General features: G+C 39.6%; 1 protein-coding gene and 1 pseudogene across 1 annotated transcript; one reads left to right on the forward strand and one right to left on the reverse strand.

The window, feature by feature from the left end:
* Positions 1-999: 999 nt before the first annotated feature.
* LOC149105124 (extracellular calcium-sensing receptor-like) lies at positions 1000-12268 on the reverse strand. Its single transcript, XM_089270765.1, has 2 exons — positions 11749-12268; positions 1000-10409 (listed from the first exon to the last, which is right to left on the reverse strand). Exon 2 carries the CDS (start codon positions 10264-10266, stop codon positions 7732-7734), a length of 2535 nt encoding a protein of 844 aa, XP_089126891.1. The 5' UTR covers positions 10267-10409; positions 11749-12268; the 3' UTR covers positions 1000-7731.
* On the forward strand, positions 3783-6847 carry LOC149105125 (uncharacterized; annotated as a pseudogene).
* Positions 12269-16373: the final 4105 nt, after the last annotated feature.

Below are 16373 nucleotides of genomic sequence, written 5' to 3' on the forward strand. Positions count from 1 at the left end.
GAGCCTGTAATATGGTTCGACCTTAACATGGATGTCCAATATCAAAGATGTACGCTGTTAACCAGGGCTGCATGTGTCTTTAAACATATTAGTCGGGATACGGACGCCATGTTGCACGACTTTGTCGTGCATACGCGAGCGCAAGCAATTATGTACATGTATTTTGCCTTCGCTATAAGTATACAGCTGAACACAATCGAAAGTTATGAGGCATGGATGCATTTGGGTTAGACTAGTCGAGATATGTTTTAATTGACACGTCAATAAGATTTTTCACAATAACTGCAAGGATTCTCACACGCTCAATGGCTAATTTTCATTAACAATAAACGGACAGACACATTAATTTACAATTTATGCAATGTTGACGTAACGAGCAAGAGCAGTCAATTTGACAATTTGTAATTGTAAAAGACCAATTAACGTCAGTTTCTCATGGGTCTGTCTTGTTATTGACAATGAATTTCGTCATAACACTGTCAAAATAGTCTGTGGACCCACTCGGCTATCGGTTCGTGAATCTACTATGACAATCTTATGACGAAATTCATGATCAATAACTGGACAGACGCATGAAAAACTGACGTCAAACCTACATGCACCAAAGCTGGACACGTACAGTGTCTGCAAACCCAAAAACCTTTTATTAGGAAAACAGGGATCGGGTACACCTGACCAAATGCAGTCTGCACTAATGAAATCAAATAGCGAATCAAAATCAATGTAAAACTTTATTTACATGCAGGGTATCTGATAGATGCATAAAAAAAAAAAAAAAAATCCTTTATGTGGCAAAAAGGCATGCTACTACGGAAATGCTGTTAACTAAGTCCAGGCATGCTCAATCAATGAAAACCGATAATCAATATAATCAGTTCCATTCAATATAATCGCTAATAATTAATAGATGAAAAGCGATAATCAAGAGAGTTGTGAGTATCGATTTTCAACAAAACTGCCAGCTACACAGGCTATACAACAATTCTCATCATAACTTACTGAATTGAGACAATTTTTTTATTTTATCTTATCACTTAAATATTTATTTACACTGCATTCTAGTTTTTCAATATTTGTTAACCGTACCTTGTAACATAAGCTACTCTTCATTTTTTTTTTTTTTTTTTAATTGGGTAGCTTGTTCATATTCCATCCAGAATGCCTCTCCAAAGCCACCGATTTTCTTTTCTCCCGCTGTCGTGAATCCAAATTAATAGTAACCTTTGACTACAGCTTTCCCTCGGCAGTATGCCAACCATTATGTAGAGATCAATCTCTTTGAGATATCCCGCGAGTTGTGCATGTAGCCAGCCTGATACGCACACTGTCTGATCAAGACAAAATTGAAAGTATCCTCTTTCAAGACTTGCCAATTAAGATCGACAGATCGATAAAAATCGATATAATCGATTGCAATTACAGTGGAACCTCGATATAATGAAGGGCCAAGGGACTGGCGAAATATGTTCGGTATAACGAGATTTCGTTGTATCGAGGTACTTTTCAATGCATTTTGCTATTGCTAGAGCGAAGAAGATCGTTCGTTATAGCGAGGACTTCATAATATATATAGAGGTTCGTTAAATCGAGGTTCCACTGTATAAGGATTTGAATTATATTGTGTGCATCGACTTTCATCGATTAATCGAGACAATCGATAATAATCATTTAATTGTAGAATGTGTTCAAGTGACGACATCAAATTCTCAAATCCAAAACTAAAGAGCCACTAAAGGTTTTATCCTCATCAGGTATAAGAGGCACTAAATTTATATCTGTTTATAACTTTAATTTCCACCGTTCTTCGTTTGGAAACCAGCACATTTTGAATGTAGGAGTTATGGCGGTGCGTGACATAAAGCTAAGATCGCGTTTGTCGAAAAATATACCGTTACCTCGTGATTTTTAGCCATTTTAGGGGTTAAAGTATTAGGAGAAGTGCTTGTGTAAATGTTTTTTGGTTCGGGTCAGATAATCAGTCGACTAGATAACCAAAATAAGTTCCAGATGTTTACACTATTTTCCGGCCGCCATATTAGAAGAATAAGTAGGTCCTCCAACATGGCGGCTCCATACTCCTGGCTATATAATATTGCGCGGAATATTTCGACAAATATCTCAACTTTGGGACAACGCACACACCTTAAACTTGGAAAGCTCTCTTCCATATTCATCGTCTATAATACAGTCAAACCTGTACTAAGCGGACCCCATATTAAGCTGACACTCGCTATTAAGCGGACAGCAGTGCAAGTCCCATTTTTCTTTTCCCATGTTCACTGTAAAACATATGTGTCTTCAAAGGACTATTAAGCGGACGCGGACAGATTAAACTTGACTTTTATGGTCATTTCTATTGTTAGAAACCTGTATCAAACGGGCACTGTAAAAAGAATGCATGATTTTTTTGGTCCACGTTTTAGTACTGATCGGTCATTTAAGTTTGCCAATAAACTGAGCTGTCACAGAAATGCAATAGTTTGTTATTCGGTTTTTTTTATAGAACTTTTGTTCTTGTTTGATTTTGTGAACCTTCACGTGATTCGATCAATATAGATACTGTTACTGTATACTTATATCGCTTTACCTCATGTACTTGTCATTGTTTATGAAAATACGGTATTTCAGAGTTATCGCTCGTTCACGTGAACGCTATTTGTCCTTTTGAAGGTCTTTTAATTCTGAATAATATTGATACGACCCTCTTAAGACGAATTCTGAGGGAACCTGTTTTCAGCGGACACCCTGTATTAAACGGACGCAAGCAAGGGTCCCGAGGGTGTCCGCGTACTACAGGTTTGACTGTATCACAATTTCTTGACTTTATCCACTGAATGGTTTTTGATTTTACTTTTTATTGCGTGAAAATTAACACACTATAATCGATTGACTTCCAATGGTCGATTTAACTTTCATCGATTGCCTGAACTCAGTTTACGTAGGTTTCGGAAGAGTATTATAGAAGTAAATTTAGTATTTTGGTGAATTATATTTGATACTTGCAGTTCAATCCAATCATCCTGACTCTACATTTCAACTAAACATTTCACCGAACCAAATAAATTGAACAACAACGAGGAAACAGGATAAACGCAATGCACTCTTTCTTTTTTTACAACAATATGTTACATAAGAATATCGAGGCTGAAATTTGCGAAATTTTAAGGATTACGAATATTTTAAGAATAAACCCGAGGCTGAGATTTTTAAAAGATAATTTTGTGTGTTAAAAATTTGTAAATACAGTACAACTATATGTTTTTAACTAAACCTCGAATTCTCCCTCTCTCTAAATGGCAGAACTGGCCAAAACGCAACAAAAACAGCACTAGCCGTATGTTCGATGGTAATAACATCAGTGGCGGATCCAGACCCTGAGCGAAGAGGGGGCCCGGTTTTGTTTTGCTCGCTCTGCTGACTTTTCTTCCCTCTGTGATTTCTTCGTTTTTTACCCAAAATAAGGGGGGGGGGGGCGGATCCCCCCCGGGTCCCTCCCTAAGATCCGCCACTGAAAATTATGATCCGCGTTGTATCAGACAATGACTGCAGGCTCGCTCCAAAATTACTTCAACACGATCCAGACAACCAAAATACATTCGGAAACAGATATACAGTGTATGCCATACGCTATATATTCACAACTGACAATATTTACAGCCTAGGATAGAATAGAACTCCGCCGTGCCCGGTCCCAAGCCCGGGTGAGAAAGGAGGAGGGTTGGGCGTGAGGCTAGCAACCTCACCCCGTAAAACATTTGCTTGCTACAGAAACACAAACAAGAATGACCCAAGTTACCTCAGCTCTTGGGAGAGGAGGACCATCACAAAGAAAAAGGATGACACTTTGCGGTGAAAGCCGGATGAATCTGGAAGCTGCAAGGCCGAACACCCCTCTCGGAAAAAGAGCTATCAGGATGGGAACTTGGAACGTAAGAACGATGTATGAATTAAGAAAGACTTTCCAAGTTGCAGCAGAGATGAGGGCCTACAACCTAGCACTGCTTGGAATCAGTGAGACACGATGGACTCAATCTGGCCCAAAGAAGTTGAATTCAGGGGAGCTGCTGCTGTATTCAGGACACGAGGATGTAGACAGCCCGCATGCCCAAGGGGTGGCGCTGCTGCTATCAAAAGCAGCACAAAAGGCGCTCATTGGATGGGAAGCCCATAGGCCAAGAATAATTGCAGCCTCCTTCCATACCAAGGTGAGGAGAATTAGCATGAATGTGATACAGTGCTATGCTCCGACTAACGACAGCGGATACGAAGTTAAGGATCAGTTCTACAATAGACTGCAGTCAGTGATTGATAACTTTCCAGAAAGAGATGTCACCATATTGATGGGTGATTTTAACGCCAAGATCGGAAGCGACAACATTGGATATGAGGAAGTCATGTTCCAGCACGGGCTTGGCATTATGAATGATAATGGAGAGAGACTGGCAGACCTGTGTGCTCTTAACAAGCTGGTCTTAGGTGGTTCAGTGTTTCCTCACAGAAGGATTCATAATGCAACGTGGCTGTCACCAGATCAGTCGACAGAAAACCAAATTGACCATTTTTGCATTAGTAAGAAATTTAGAAGATCACTCCAGGATGTGAGAGTGAAAGGGGGTGCTGACGTTGCCTCAGACCACCATCTAGTCATTGCAAATCTCAAGCTGAAGCTAAAGCGAAACTGGACAGGGGCAGCACCTCAACGAAATAGGTACGACATTGGTTGTTTGAAGGATGTACGGAAGCTAGACGAGTTCAGGGTCACAATTAGAAACAGGTACCAAATACTTCAGGATTTGATGGATGACGATGGGACTGTAGATAGTTCTTGGAAGGTGGTAAAGGAGTCCTATGTGACAGCTTGTAAGGAGTTCCTTAGCCCCAAGAAATACCATCACAAGGATTGGATTTCTGCAGAAACACTGAGCAAGATCAGGGTGAGGAGGGAGAAAAAGGCAGCTGTTAACTCCAGCAGAACAACAGCCGAGAGGTCCAAGGCACAGAAAGAATACTCAAAGGCTCACAAGAACACCAAAAAGGGCACCAGAGCGGATAAAAGACAAATACATAGATGGACTAGCTGAAACAGCTGAGCAAGCAGCAAGAGCAGGGATTATGAAAGGTCTATATGACACCACCAAGAAGCTGGCGGAAAAGTTTGGGAATCCAGAAAGACCAGTGAAGGATAAGACAGGCAGGCAAATTGTGGGGGAGGAACAGCAAAGGAAGAGATGGGAAGAGCACTTCGAGGAGTTGCTAAACAGGCCTGCTCCACAAAACCCATCTGACATCTTGCCAGCAGCCGAAGACCTGGATATAGAGAGTGGCACACTGACCAGAGATGAAATAAGGATGGCAATCAGACAACTGAAGAGTGGCAAGGCAGCTGGACCCGATGGTATTCCCTGTGAGGCACTTGAGGCAGATATAGAGACCACTGTAGATATGTTGTACCCCCTCTTTGAGAAGATCTGGGAGGTGGAAGAAGTGCCACTTGACTGGAAGGAGGGATATCTTATCAAGGTGCCAAAGAAAGGAGATCTTAGTAATTGCGCAAATTACAGGGGGATCACGCTTCTTGATGTTTCAGGGAAAGTGTTCAATAGGGCACTTCTAAACAGAATGAAAGATGAGGTTGATACAAAGTTTAGGGGTCAGCAAGCTGGCTTTCGCAGGAATCGATCATGCGTGGATCAAATCGCCACATTACGGATCATTATAAAACAGTCTGTGAGTGGAACTCTCCCCTGTACATCAATTTCGTCGATTTCGAAAAAGCATTTGACAGCGTGGACAGAGATACACTATGGAAGCTTCTCCGACACTATGGGATGCCAGTAAAGATTGTAAACATCATCCGATCTTCATGAGGGATTATCGTGCAGAGTCATTCATAGAGGGCAGCCCACTGAAGCATTCAACGTGAGAACAGGGGTCAGACAAGGGTGCTTACTTTCGTCATTCTTGTTTTTGCTTGCAGTTGATTGGATTATGAGAACAGCCACAGCACAGGCGAGAAATGGAATCCAGTGGACACCTTGGCTGCAGCTTGGCGATCTAGACTTTGCAGACAACCTGGCACTACTATCCCATACACATTGGCAAATGCAGGAGAAGACCTACAGTGTTAAAGACTCGTCTGCCCAAATTCGTCTTCACAGCAACAGGGGAAAAACCAAGGTCCTCAAGATTAACACAACGATTACTTAACCAGTTCGGCTAGATGACGACTTGTTGGAAGAGGTGAATTCCTTCACCTATCTGGGCAGTGTAGTTGACATCCAGGGGGGGCACAGAGGCTGACGTTAAAGCCAGAATTGGCAAAGCAAGAGCAGTTTTTCTGCAGTTAAAGAACGTCTGGAGCTCCAAAGATCTGACACTCCAGACTGAGATCAGGATCTTTAACAACAACGTCAAACCTGTTCTATTATATGGCTCAGAGACCTGAAGAACAACAGTGGCAACTACAAAGAAGGTGCAGACTTTTATCAACTCATGTCTACGAAGAATCTCGCGGAAACGTTGGCCAATCACCATCAACAACGAAGACCTTTGGCAAAGAACCAACCAGAGGCCTGCAGATGCTGAGATCATGATGAGGCGTTGGAGATGGATAGGCCACACTCTTCGAAAGCCTTGTACCAACATCACAAGACAAGCCCTGTTTTGGAATCCCTAGGGAAAGAGGAAATGGGGACGGCCTAGGAACTCGTGGAGACGAGACTTAGAAGCAGACATCAAGAGATTGGGGCTGACCTGGAGTCAGCTAGAAAGGAAAGCCCAGGACAGAGATAGCTGGAGAACTCTTGTTGGTGGCCTATGCCCCAGGAGGGGCACTAGGCATAAGTAGGTAATAAGTAGGATGGAATAGGTTGAAAAATAAGAATATTCAGCCTCGGCTAAATAAACAAAATTCTTACAGAAAAAAAAAAGCATATCACTACATCTGAGTATAAGACAGCAAATACCCTCTCAACGAAGGATGGCCGAATGAAAAATATGTTAGATAAAATTCGTTTAACTTGATTATCATTCAAGGTTAAGCCACGAAATGAAGACTTGATTGCGGTGTTAAAGTTTAATAATTATTCACGCTAAAGCGTAGTTTGGGTTTTATTTTTGCTGATGACGTCTTTGCAGTCATTATCGGCCGTAGCTTTACCAGTCTTTTGCCAATACCCTTTAAAAAGATTCATCCAAGCATTTCACCAAACCGACTAAATTGAACAAACAAAACGACGTAATCTCCATACTTTGTACACACATTATGAAATTTAACCTACGAGCGTCAAATATAAGCTTGTTAGCAAATCCTGTTCGCTTTAAATTAAAGCATAAATCTGTTTCTTGACCATTTTTGTTTTTCCACTTCCAATGCAACCATGACAGAATTAAGAAGAAACTTTAGCAGTCTCCGAAGCGGTTGTCCCTATTAACATAAAGAAGATCAGTTTCGCATTGCTGATTCAACATTTGACTAAAACTGCTCATCGGCGTGCTTTCGATCCTGATGTTGATATTTAACTTATGTTCCCGTTATTGTACAAAATTAAATGTGGGCAAATTTTGTTGTTAAATTAAATCAACAGGCCTAATGAACAGAAGTTCTCACATCATGTACATAATCGTTATCATGAATGAGACCCTCCAAAAGTCCCGGTAGGCAATTATTGGCCTGCAGGTCAAACTAGCGCTTTTCTGTTGAATGACTGAAAAAGAATTGGACTTTTTTCCTCACCTTGTTGAACTGTTTAAAGCAGGATTCACGCGGACAGAGCTGGTACCAAAGGAATAATTGGTCACTTGTTGACTTAATGTACCTGAATTATTCAACTCCGGTCTAAAGATGATGATGTACATTTTTGGCAAGAATATACAACAGAGAAAACCATAAGAAGTTAATAGAGTTGTCACGCAGTCTACAACTGTCACATACCATCCATCCATTGAAAATTCTACCGGATGATACGTTAGCAATGAAAACATAAATATGTACATCGAAAACGCTATTCGCTTCGCTTCACCTATGTTTTCTGGAATGTTCCTTATCTTAAAGGAACTAAATGCGCACAGCAACATTTGAACTAAAACATAAGAGAACGTTAACAAAAACAAGATTTTTCCAGTCAAGTAGTTGTATGCTTTGCATTCAATAAAAATGTAATGGTCAGTCAGGATATGCTTGGTACTGACAGGTGGATCCAGAAGCAACCAAGGCAGTAAAACAAGAAGCAGAATAACTTGTAGAGCTATTATTACCACTACTTCCATTCTATTGGTAAACGAGCGTATGGTGCAGCATAGCGTCACTGGAATTTGGAAAGCGCTGGAAATTCGCAAGACTTTTACCAGAAGAATCGAAAGACAGAGGTTGTAAGTTATGTATCGCCATGGATAAATAATCTTGCAAATCGTATCTGTAGGCTCAAGGAGATTCATTAATGTAAGAGACAGCATCATCAAAATGATTAGAAGAAGAGTAAGGCTTAGTGTTCTGTTGGATGCCTTGACGATTGGACTGTTCCAAAAGCGACACCAAACGGCAAATGAAAAAATGGTGCCCAGCATGCCCAAAGCTAAAAATGCAAGGATTACTATCCCTCCAAAACTAGAATACTTAATATTGATCAAAGGCAAGTCTACACATTTTGTTCTAGCCCCATTGGAAACCTTTCCTTGGGGACATTCGATGCAGTCTTCGGAACCAGAAAAGGTGTTGATAGTGCCACGAGGACATCGGACACACTGCCAACAGCAAGGCGAAGTAATGGATTTTCTTGTTCCTTTCGGGCATTGGCCCAGACATTCAGATTTCGGAGCGCTATCGTTGGCGGAATTCCAGTGCATTTTGTTATAAAGACGCAACCCGATGCTTTGCCCATTCGCTTCCCATTTTCCGACGATTGTCTGTTTTAGTTGAAGCTTACCGTCAGTGTCTTGCACTTGTTGGAACTTAACAATATCGTAGGCCGCAGATCCCCTGTCGCCAACTTCGTCAATCGTCACATTTCCAGATAGCCCAACAAAGTTAATTCTGGAAAGGAGCCGCCTCATATCAAAAAGATCAATGGTAACTTTTTGCTGACAATAGTCAGCAGTCATACTGGTACAGGCTTGAGCTAAGCCTATTTGTATGGCATGTGCAACGGAATATACAGCATCAATGACATATGGAATATAGGACCCTAATATGTCTTGAACCGCACCATGCATACATGCTTCAATTTGGTGAGAATTTGTCTGTTTATGAGTTGGGCAAGACCTTGCGAGAGCTTTAGCTTCGCTCCACCATTCTGGAATATTTTGCCCATATTTTTCATTAGTTAACAATTCTGTTATATACTCCGTCAATCCTGCGTCAGAAAAACGGTGTGGTTGAAAACCTATGGAATTGTTTATGGTGAAAGTGTCTGAATAGACAAAAGTCTTTGAAGTGACTGATACGTCACTAAGAATCCAAACTCGTCCGGTCAGGTTTTGTTTGTTTACCTCACTGAAAAATTTCCTTTGATGACTACCGTATATCCACAATATGATGACCCCGAAGTTTTCCTGGCGTCGTAGGTTTGAAACGATATTTCGAATGGTCGGTAACTCGGCTTCAAGAGGTATGAATTCTCTCATGGCAACACAGAAGGAACCATTCCTTCCTGTGGCTTCTTTGACTACGGACCACACTCCATTTCGTCCATATGAGTCATCGAGTCCTACAGCCGCTACATATGTCCACTTGAAGTGTTCGATAATGTCGGCCATGGCTTTTGCCAGAAAGGTATCTTTAGGCACTGTTCGATACAAATGACTATAAGTGTTTGAGTTCAGTTCAGGGCTCGTTGTTGTTCCGCTTATGGCTGGGACATCGAGTATTTGAAGAAATCCATTGATAGCTATAGCTGTGCGAGACTCGAATGGGCCGATCAGGGCAATTAAAGGACGTTTCGTTTCCATTTGCGTACGTGTTATGTTCGAGCAAGTTCTGTCCTTTATTAGCCCAAAGGTCATTTCCATTGCTTTTGTGGTGTTTTCGCAGTAGTCTCGCATATCATAGCCAAGAGTTATATTTGGAAGTAGGTTTGAATTATTGTTAATGGTTTCAATGGCGAAGATCATGGCCATTGCCCGGCCTAATCCTTTGGTATCAAGCTCACCACACTGCCCTTTTGAATTCTCCGGGAGTTGATGAACATTGAAAAATCCACCAAGGATGACATCACCGTCCTTAGATACTGCTTGAGCGACAGTAAAAAACCACAACCCTATTATAGCCATTCTGCGAATGAAAATGACCTTACGATATATCTCCAAGCCCACACTTTTTCAGAATTGAGAGTTGACGTACTGGAGAACGATTGCGGAAGACTCCAAATGAAATGTATTAGGTTTCTGGGATGTTTATATGATGGAAAATGGATCTGAAACAGGAGAAAAAAATGCAAATAATCAGCTGTTAGAGGGCTATTTTCGATTTTAAAGTTTTAAAAGGCGTGTTATTTAGGGTTAGTGTAAAATACATTTGCCACATTATCAGTTAAATCAGTTTATTGAAGATTAAAATTTAAGAACACCTTCCCTATCTTAGTTAAAATGAGCACATTCGTTACGAAGTTTGAAGCGGCTGCCGTGTAGTTTTTGACAATTAAATTGAGCAAATGTGAAGACTGGGCGCATATCACTTAGTACAATTTTACGAGGTAAATAAAGAGGGCAGTAAAAAGCCATTTTAGGCACACTGAAGTCAAAGGACAAAAATAAGAAGCAACAAATATCAATTGACACGTTCAGAAATTTGGTCACTGCTTTTCTGCTAATTGAACGTTTCGTGTCAGAACAGGCGGTGTTGGACACGACTCGCAAAACGTGCCGAGAAAAAAATTCGCTCGAGCTCATTTCCATCTGATCGCCGAGCGGCGAACATCTCCAGGCGCTGAAGGTAATATGGAAATATGACTTATAGGAGGTTCGCTTGCTTCCAATACTGAAAGAAATCTCGGATGACATCCACATTAAATCTTTTGCAAGCCAAGTGACAGCTGTAGATGTTTTCTCGATTCACAAAGCCGCCATTTTCAGTGCTGAACAACTGATTGTAGGAATCGAAGCTTCGCGTGGAATCTCTGGGGTTGAACGGAAAATTATATTCTGTATTTTCGTTTCTGACATCTTAGAATTCGATTTTAACTTGCCGGAATTAAACTTGAGTTCGGTTCTTTCTTTCTTGGATACCTCGAATTGTGTATGAAGTACATCAGTATGTCGCTTGCCAACGAAATGGTTGTTGACCGATAGCTTTTTCGTTCGACGCCAAGAGAGCTGAAAAGTAAAACCGACGAAGAAAGGGTTGAATAATTAGAAAACAAAGCGATGTTTTGTCCTTGAAAGCTTGATTGATCGAATATTTTCTTATTAATCAAAAGGACTTATCAAAGCTTGCTAATAAGCAATGGCTCGTTCAAAATAACAAAAATAAATTGCAATAAATGGAATAACAAAAAAAATAAGCTTATATATAATGGCAAATTGATAATTGTGGAAGTCGGGTATAGTTAGCATCACCATCCCTAAGTTGAACCTGGCAAACAATGTAAGTGGCAAAAAATAATTGTATAGGTCCCCTGTACGAGGTCACACTTTCAGCAAATCGATTCTTGTTCAACTTACAAACCCAAGATTAATGTACTGTATGTATCTATTTTGTAGACAATATTTTGGTCTTGGTCAACTTCCTTATATGTGTTAAAGTGCATGGCCTACCAATGACTTTGCCTCAGACATTGCCACTTGCAATCAATGTTCAAACTGATGAGAGTAAGGGATTTCTCTTCACTGTCCATTCTTGGGTTCTCAGTAAATGTGAGGCCACGCAGAAGTGAAACCAGGGTCAATGGAAAGAAGGCCTGGATGAAATGAATGTTTGGGACAAATTATATACCTCATACTATTTTCAGTGGTTGCAACTTAAATTGCAGATGGGAGATGTGAAAAAAACTGAATGACATGTACCTGAAAATAATCATTGACTTTCAAAGTATGTTGCTTTAACAAAGTATGTTTTTGAAAAAACTGAAAAACAAAACAAAACAAAAACAAAAACAAAACAAAACAAACAAAAAACAAACAAACAAACAAACAAACAAACAAACAAAAAACAACAACAACACCCCCCCCCCAAAAAAAAAACAAAAACAAAAAAACAAAAAACAAAAAACAAAAAAAGGGAAAAAAAAAATCACTACAGCACAAAAGCCATACCATATTCTGGAACCAACAGCCAAGATTAAGTTTTCTTGTAAATTGTATTTGGTTGTGATTTATATGTTTTTAAGCTGGAACTTCGTCTATGATGGGCATGGTGAATTAGCAATGAATGAATAGCTTATGGTTTCATTGCGTGTCTTCATATTACACCTCTGCTGAAGTTTAAGACTCAATGTAACTTGTGCACAGGGAACTCTTTACCTAGTCCTATGCGGGTCATTTGAAGTATCTGTAAGTATAAAATTTATTGTTATACCTCCCAACCCAAATACGTTTTCCGATTGGAGGAGAACGTGTCACGTGCCATGGGTCAAAACTCACCAACTCTCTAGGGCGAACAAAACTCACTAGCTCCCTAGGAAGACAGTAACTTTGAACTTTCGACTAGCACGTGATCAGGTCGTGCACCTTGAAACGGCGGCAAATTTGTGTGCCAGTCGGCCTGATGTCAAAAAGCCATTAAAGTCAGGCAACGTTTCCCACTAGAGAAGGTATTCATTATTCAAGAAAAGAGATTTATAATTTGGCAAATATATATCAGACTAAAAAAGGGGAAATTTTGAACATTCTGTGTCTTCAAGCTTTTAATTAGGCGCCAAAAATGGGTCACCCGCGTTCGGCAACTCGCTCTTTGATCGCCGTTGTCACTCGCTAGGTAGGAAAATAGTTGTGTCATTTACAACAAAATATGCTGTTCCTCGTCAGATCAAATCCAGAATTCTTGAGTTAAGCATTAGAAGAAGGCCAAGCAACTTAAGTATAGTCTTTATTTTTGTTAGCTGCGTAGAAAAAGACTGTTATTGTGTCGTTTCGGTAGGACAGCTCCGTTTGACTGCCGCTCGTACTGCAAGCACAGCCACCGTAGGCGTCAAACAAATAATTTTTTCGCATGTTCTTGCTATTTTTGAGTCGGGAGATATAACAAAACACTTAATGACTGGCCCCTCGGGAAACAGTGAGTTTTGTTTCCCCGAGACCCTCAATGTTCCCCGAGGCGAAATTATTATTCATCGTGAGTCTTGTGGTCAACAACACAATGATCATGTAATGATTTTAACATTTTCTTCATTGTATTGTGCCAAAACCAGTCTCCACAGCACTTCCGCCGGTCTAGTAATAACGGTTTAGTCATAATGACTGTAACCAACTAAATTAAGAATAATCAAGTAGGGTATATAGTTGTATCCCGCCAGATCGTTTATATCTTTATACTTGGATATTTTGACTGAGATAGGTAAATTGTAAGAACAGTTTGAAATAAAAGCAGATGCACTATATTGAGCACTTGGTATTACCATGCAGCTTTATAAGTAGTCAGTTGCATTATATGTGATTAAGTATTCTGTTTTGGTTTATTCTATTTTAAATGTTGATATCGTAAACAGCAGCATGTTGTAGCTTTCCTTATTTTATAACTACATCGTAAGTGAATAAATTTAGTTATTGGAAAAATTATATAGCATTTAGTTGACTCTAAGACCATAGTCTTTTAAAATACCAGTTGATAATTTGGCATTTGCTTCAAATATATTGGCTGCTTCTGGTATAAATTATCTTTGCACGTATGACAAAGTTTCCCTTTGTCCTCTTGTTGAAGATGCCTCCAGGTGGATTGACAGGTATGTGTAATACACGTAAAACACTTGTTATTTATTTATTTAAGTCTATATATAGTCTCCCACTACTATCAACATTAAATTTGAAAGGAAAAAAAATTATAAAAAAATGGAATATCAACATCAACGGTCAGCCATGGATAAATGAACAATAACATTCAAGAGTAGTAAATTTACGTGTGAGATAACAATTTAAGACAGGCAGTGATCGATCATGATCATGTGAAAATTATTGTAAATAAGATTATATCTTTAATGGACTAGTATCCAAAGCAGGTCTAAAAGTCTTGAACATTGGCCAAACAAACGGATGACATACGCACTACAAAAATAAATAAATAAATAAAGCAAGGGTAGTAATAACACCATCAACTCCAGCGAAATGCCTCGAACATCTGGCAAATCAAGGAAAAAGTCCCAACTTCACGTCCCATTTTGACCGTTGAAATGGCGTGGTCCGCCTGGGCCCGCCGGACTTTTCTTAAAGTTCTACTATCGAGCTAAAGGTTCACGCAAAAATAATTCACAATACTGATCCCTGTTACCCCACAAACGACCATAAGAATATCCATGTCAAGCGAAGATGCTAAACAAACGTTTTTAACTTAGCATGATTTCCATTGCCTAGTTTCGATGCAAAAATGCTTACCTGCAATTGAGACTTACACTAGCAGCTCCAGAAAAGGTTCGTTTGATTCTCATGATGAGTGCAGAAATCGTCGAGAAAAGACAACCTCCTCTCGACACGCAACGAAAAATGTGTCCGTCATTGCCTCGGCTGAAACGACATATGATTGGTCGAATACTGTCACGTGAACCGTGTCCTACACCGCCTGGTGTCAGAATACATTTTGTGAAATTAAAACTAAAAATTGGAAAAAAATCGGGGGGCGAAATGAATTAGTTTAAATGTTCATTCACTAATATTTCAGTTTTAATTTCGACAACCAATGAGTTTTTGATTTATTCGGTCTTTTATTTAATCCTCTCTACCATCTACCCTCTACGAAAAAGACACACCAATTACTGACCATTACGCTTCGTCCTGCTTTTCATTCCTAAAAAAAAAAAAAGAAAAAAAAATTAGGACGACCATTTTAAAAGTAATTACTAAGTTCGCTAAATTAAACGCTGTCACGATTTAAGTATATAATTTACGCCGAAACATCAGCTTTGTGATAGCAGAACTCGTTATATAATTCCTTAAATGAACCAAAACATTTTATCAAAAAAATAATCAAAAATAGAATCTAAAGGAGCGATTCTTTTCGTGCATTCACAGGTGGCTAAAGCTCAAACTGCGAGTGATGACCATCTTGCGTAATAACGGTCACTGCTGAAATATATATATATGAGACGTTCTACGGCGATATCTGCTTTTAGGCGGTAACAATACTAGAAAACTCTTGATAAAAATGCCTTGTCGTACTTCCACAGTCAATGTTCGCTTGTTCTGCTCATTTAAAGAGACCTCATAATTAGCTTGTTCCCACTGCTAACCTACTGAAGTGTAACTTGTTAAAATCACTTCAAATCAGCGGCAAAAATGAACAGAAAAGAAGTGATACATGTGGAAGTAAGTTAGGGCAATTATCTTTAAAGAGCTTTTTACTATTCTTCCTACGAAAACTGATCGTGAATATTCCCATGCGAAGTCTTATATTTTTGCCGTGACCACTGTTACGTAGCATGATCATCGCTCTTAGCTTGAGCTTGGGCGACCGATGCTTCATTGAATTGTGCGAAACTACCCTGCTCTGTTGTGGTTGGTATATAAAAAGGAGCTAAAAGGCAAAGACGTTTTCAAATATGAAAAAAGTAACATGGTGGAAAGAAATTCATTGGGTATTCAAGTCCTATCCATGGTCTGAAATATTACTTGTTTGGGTAATAAGTTTAAGTCTTTGAGTTGCATTTTTATGTTTAAATAGAAGACATAAAGTTACCTGAAAGACAGTTTCCTAAGCTAAGCTCATCTTGTACTGTCGACCTGTAGCTAACAGCAAAAACAACAACGTTTTCGTCTTATTCCACAGAGGAAGTTAAAAAACTTTGCAGCTGCTTTTTTTCAATTTATTTAAGTTGGCGCGTGGCTTAATTAACAGCCGGGTTCCTGTTAACGCGTAAATAAATATAAGTGAAATTGCTTTGACGCTTTGCTGGAAGCAATATAAATATTGCTTACATAACAGTTATGTAACACTTCAGTGGTATAATATAAAGGCTCGTGTTCATGCAGAGAAAATACACACAAGTGACCCGTGGGATATTTCATGGTATACCACGAGTAAGTACTAGTGTTCTGTAACTATTTTATACCATGTCATATAAAATACCGAGGCCAAAACAATCAATGTAAACTATGGGAATTAAAAGACTGGGTGTAATACCTTCGATTATGAACTGGCTTTCCTACATTCTGATTGGTTGTATTTACTATAGAGAATAGCCTGCTTACAGGCCTGCTCCCTGGGTAACATAATATATGGAGGCACTCCCCTTCCC

Source organism: Orbicella faveolata, unplaced genomic scaffold, assembly GCF_042242905.1.
Source record: "Orbicella faveolata isolate gen_17 unplaced genomic scaffold, um_ofav_v1 contig_34, whole genome shotgun sequence".
In the NCBI taxonomy this organism is placed as follows: domain Eukaryota; kingdom Metazoa; phylum Cnidaria; class Anthozoa; order Scleractinia; family Merulinidae; genus Orbicella; species Orbicella faveolata.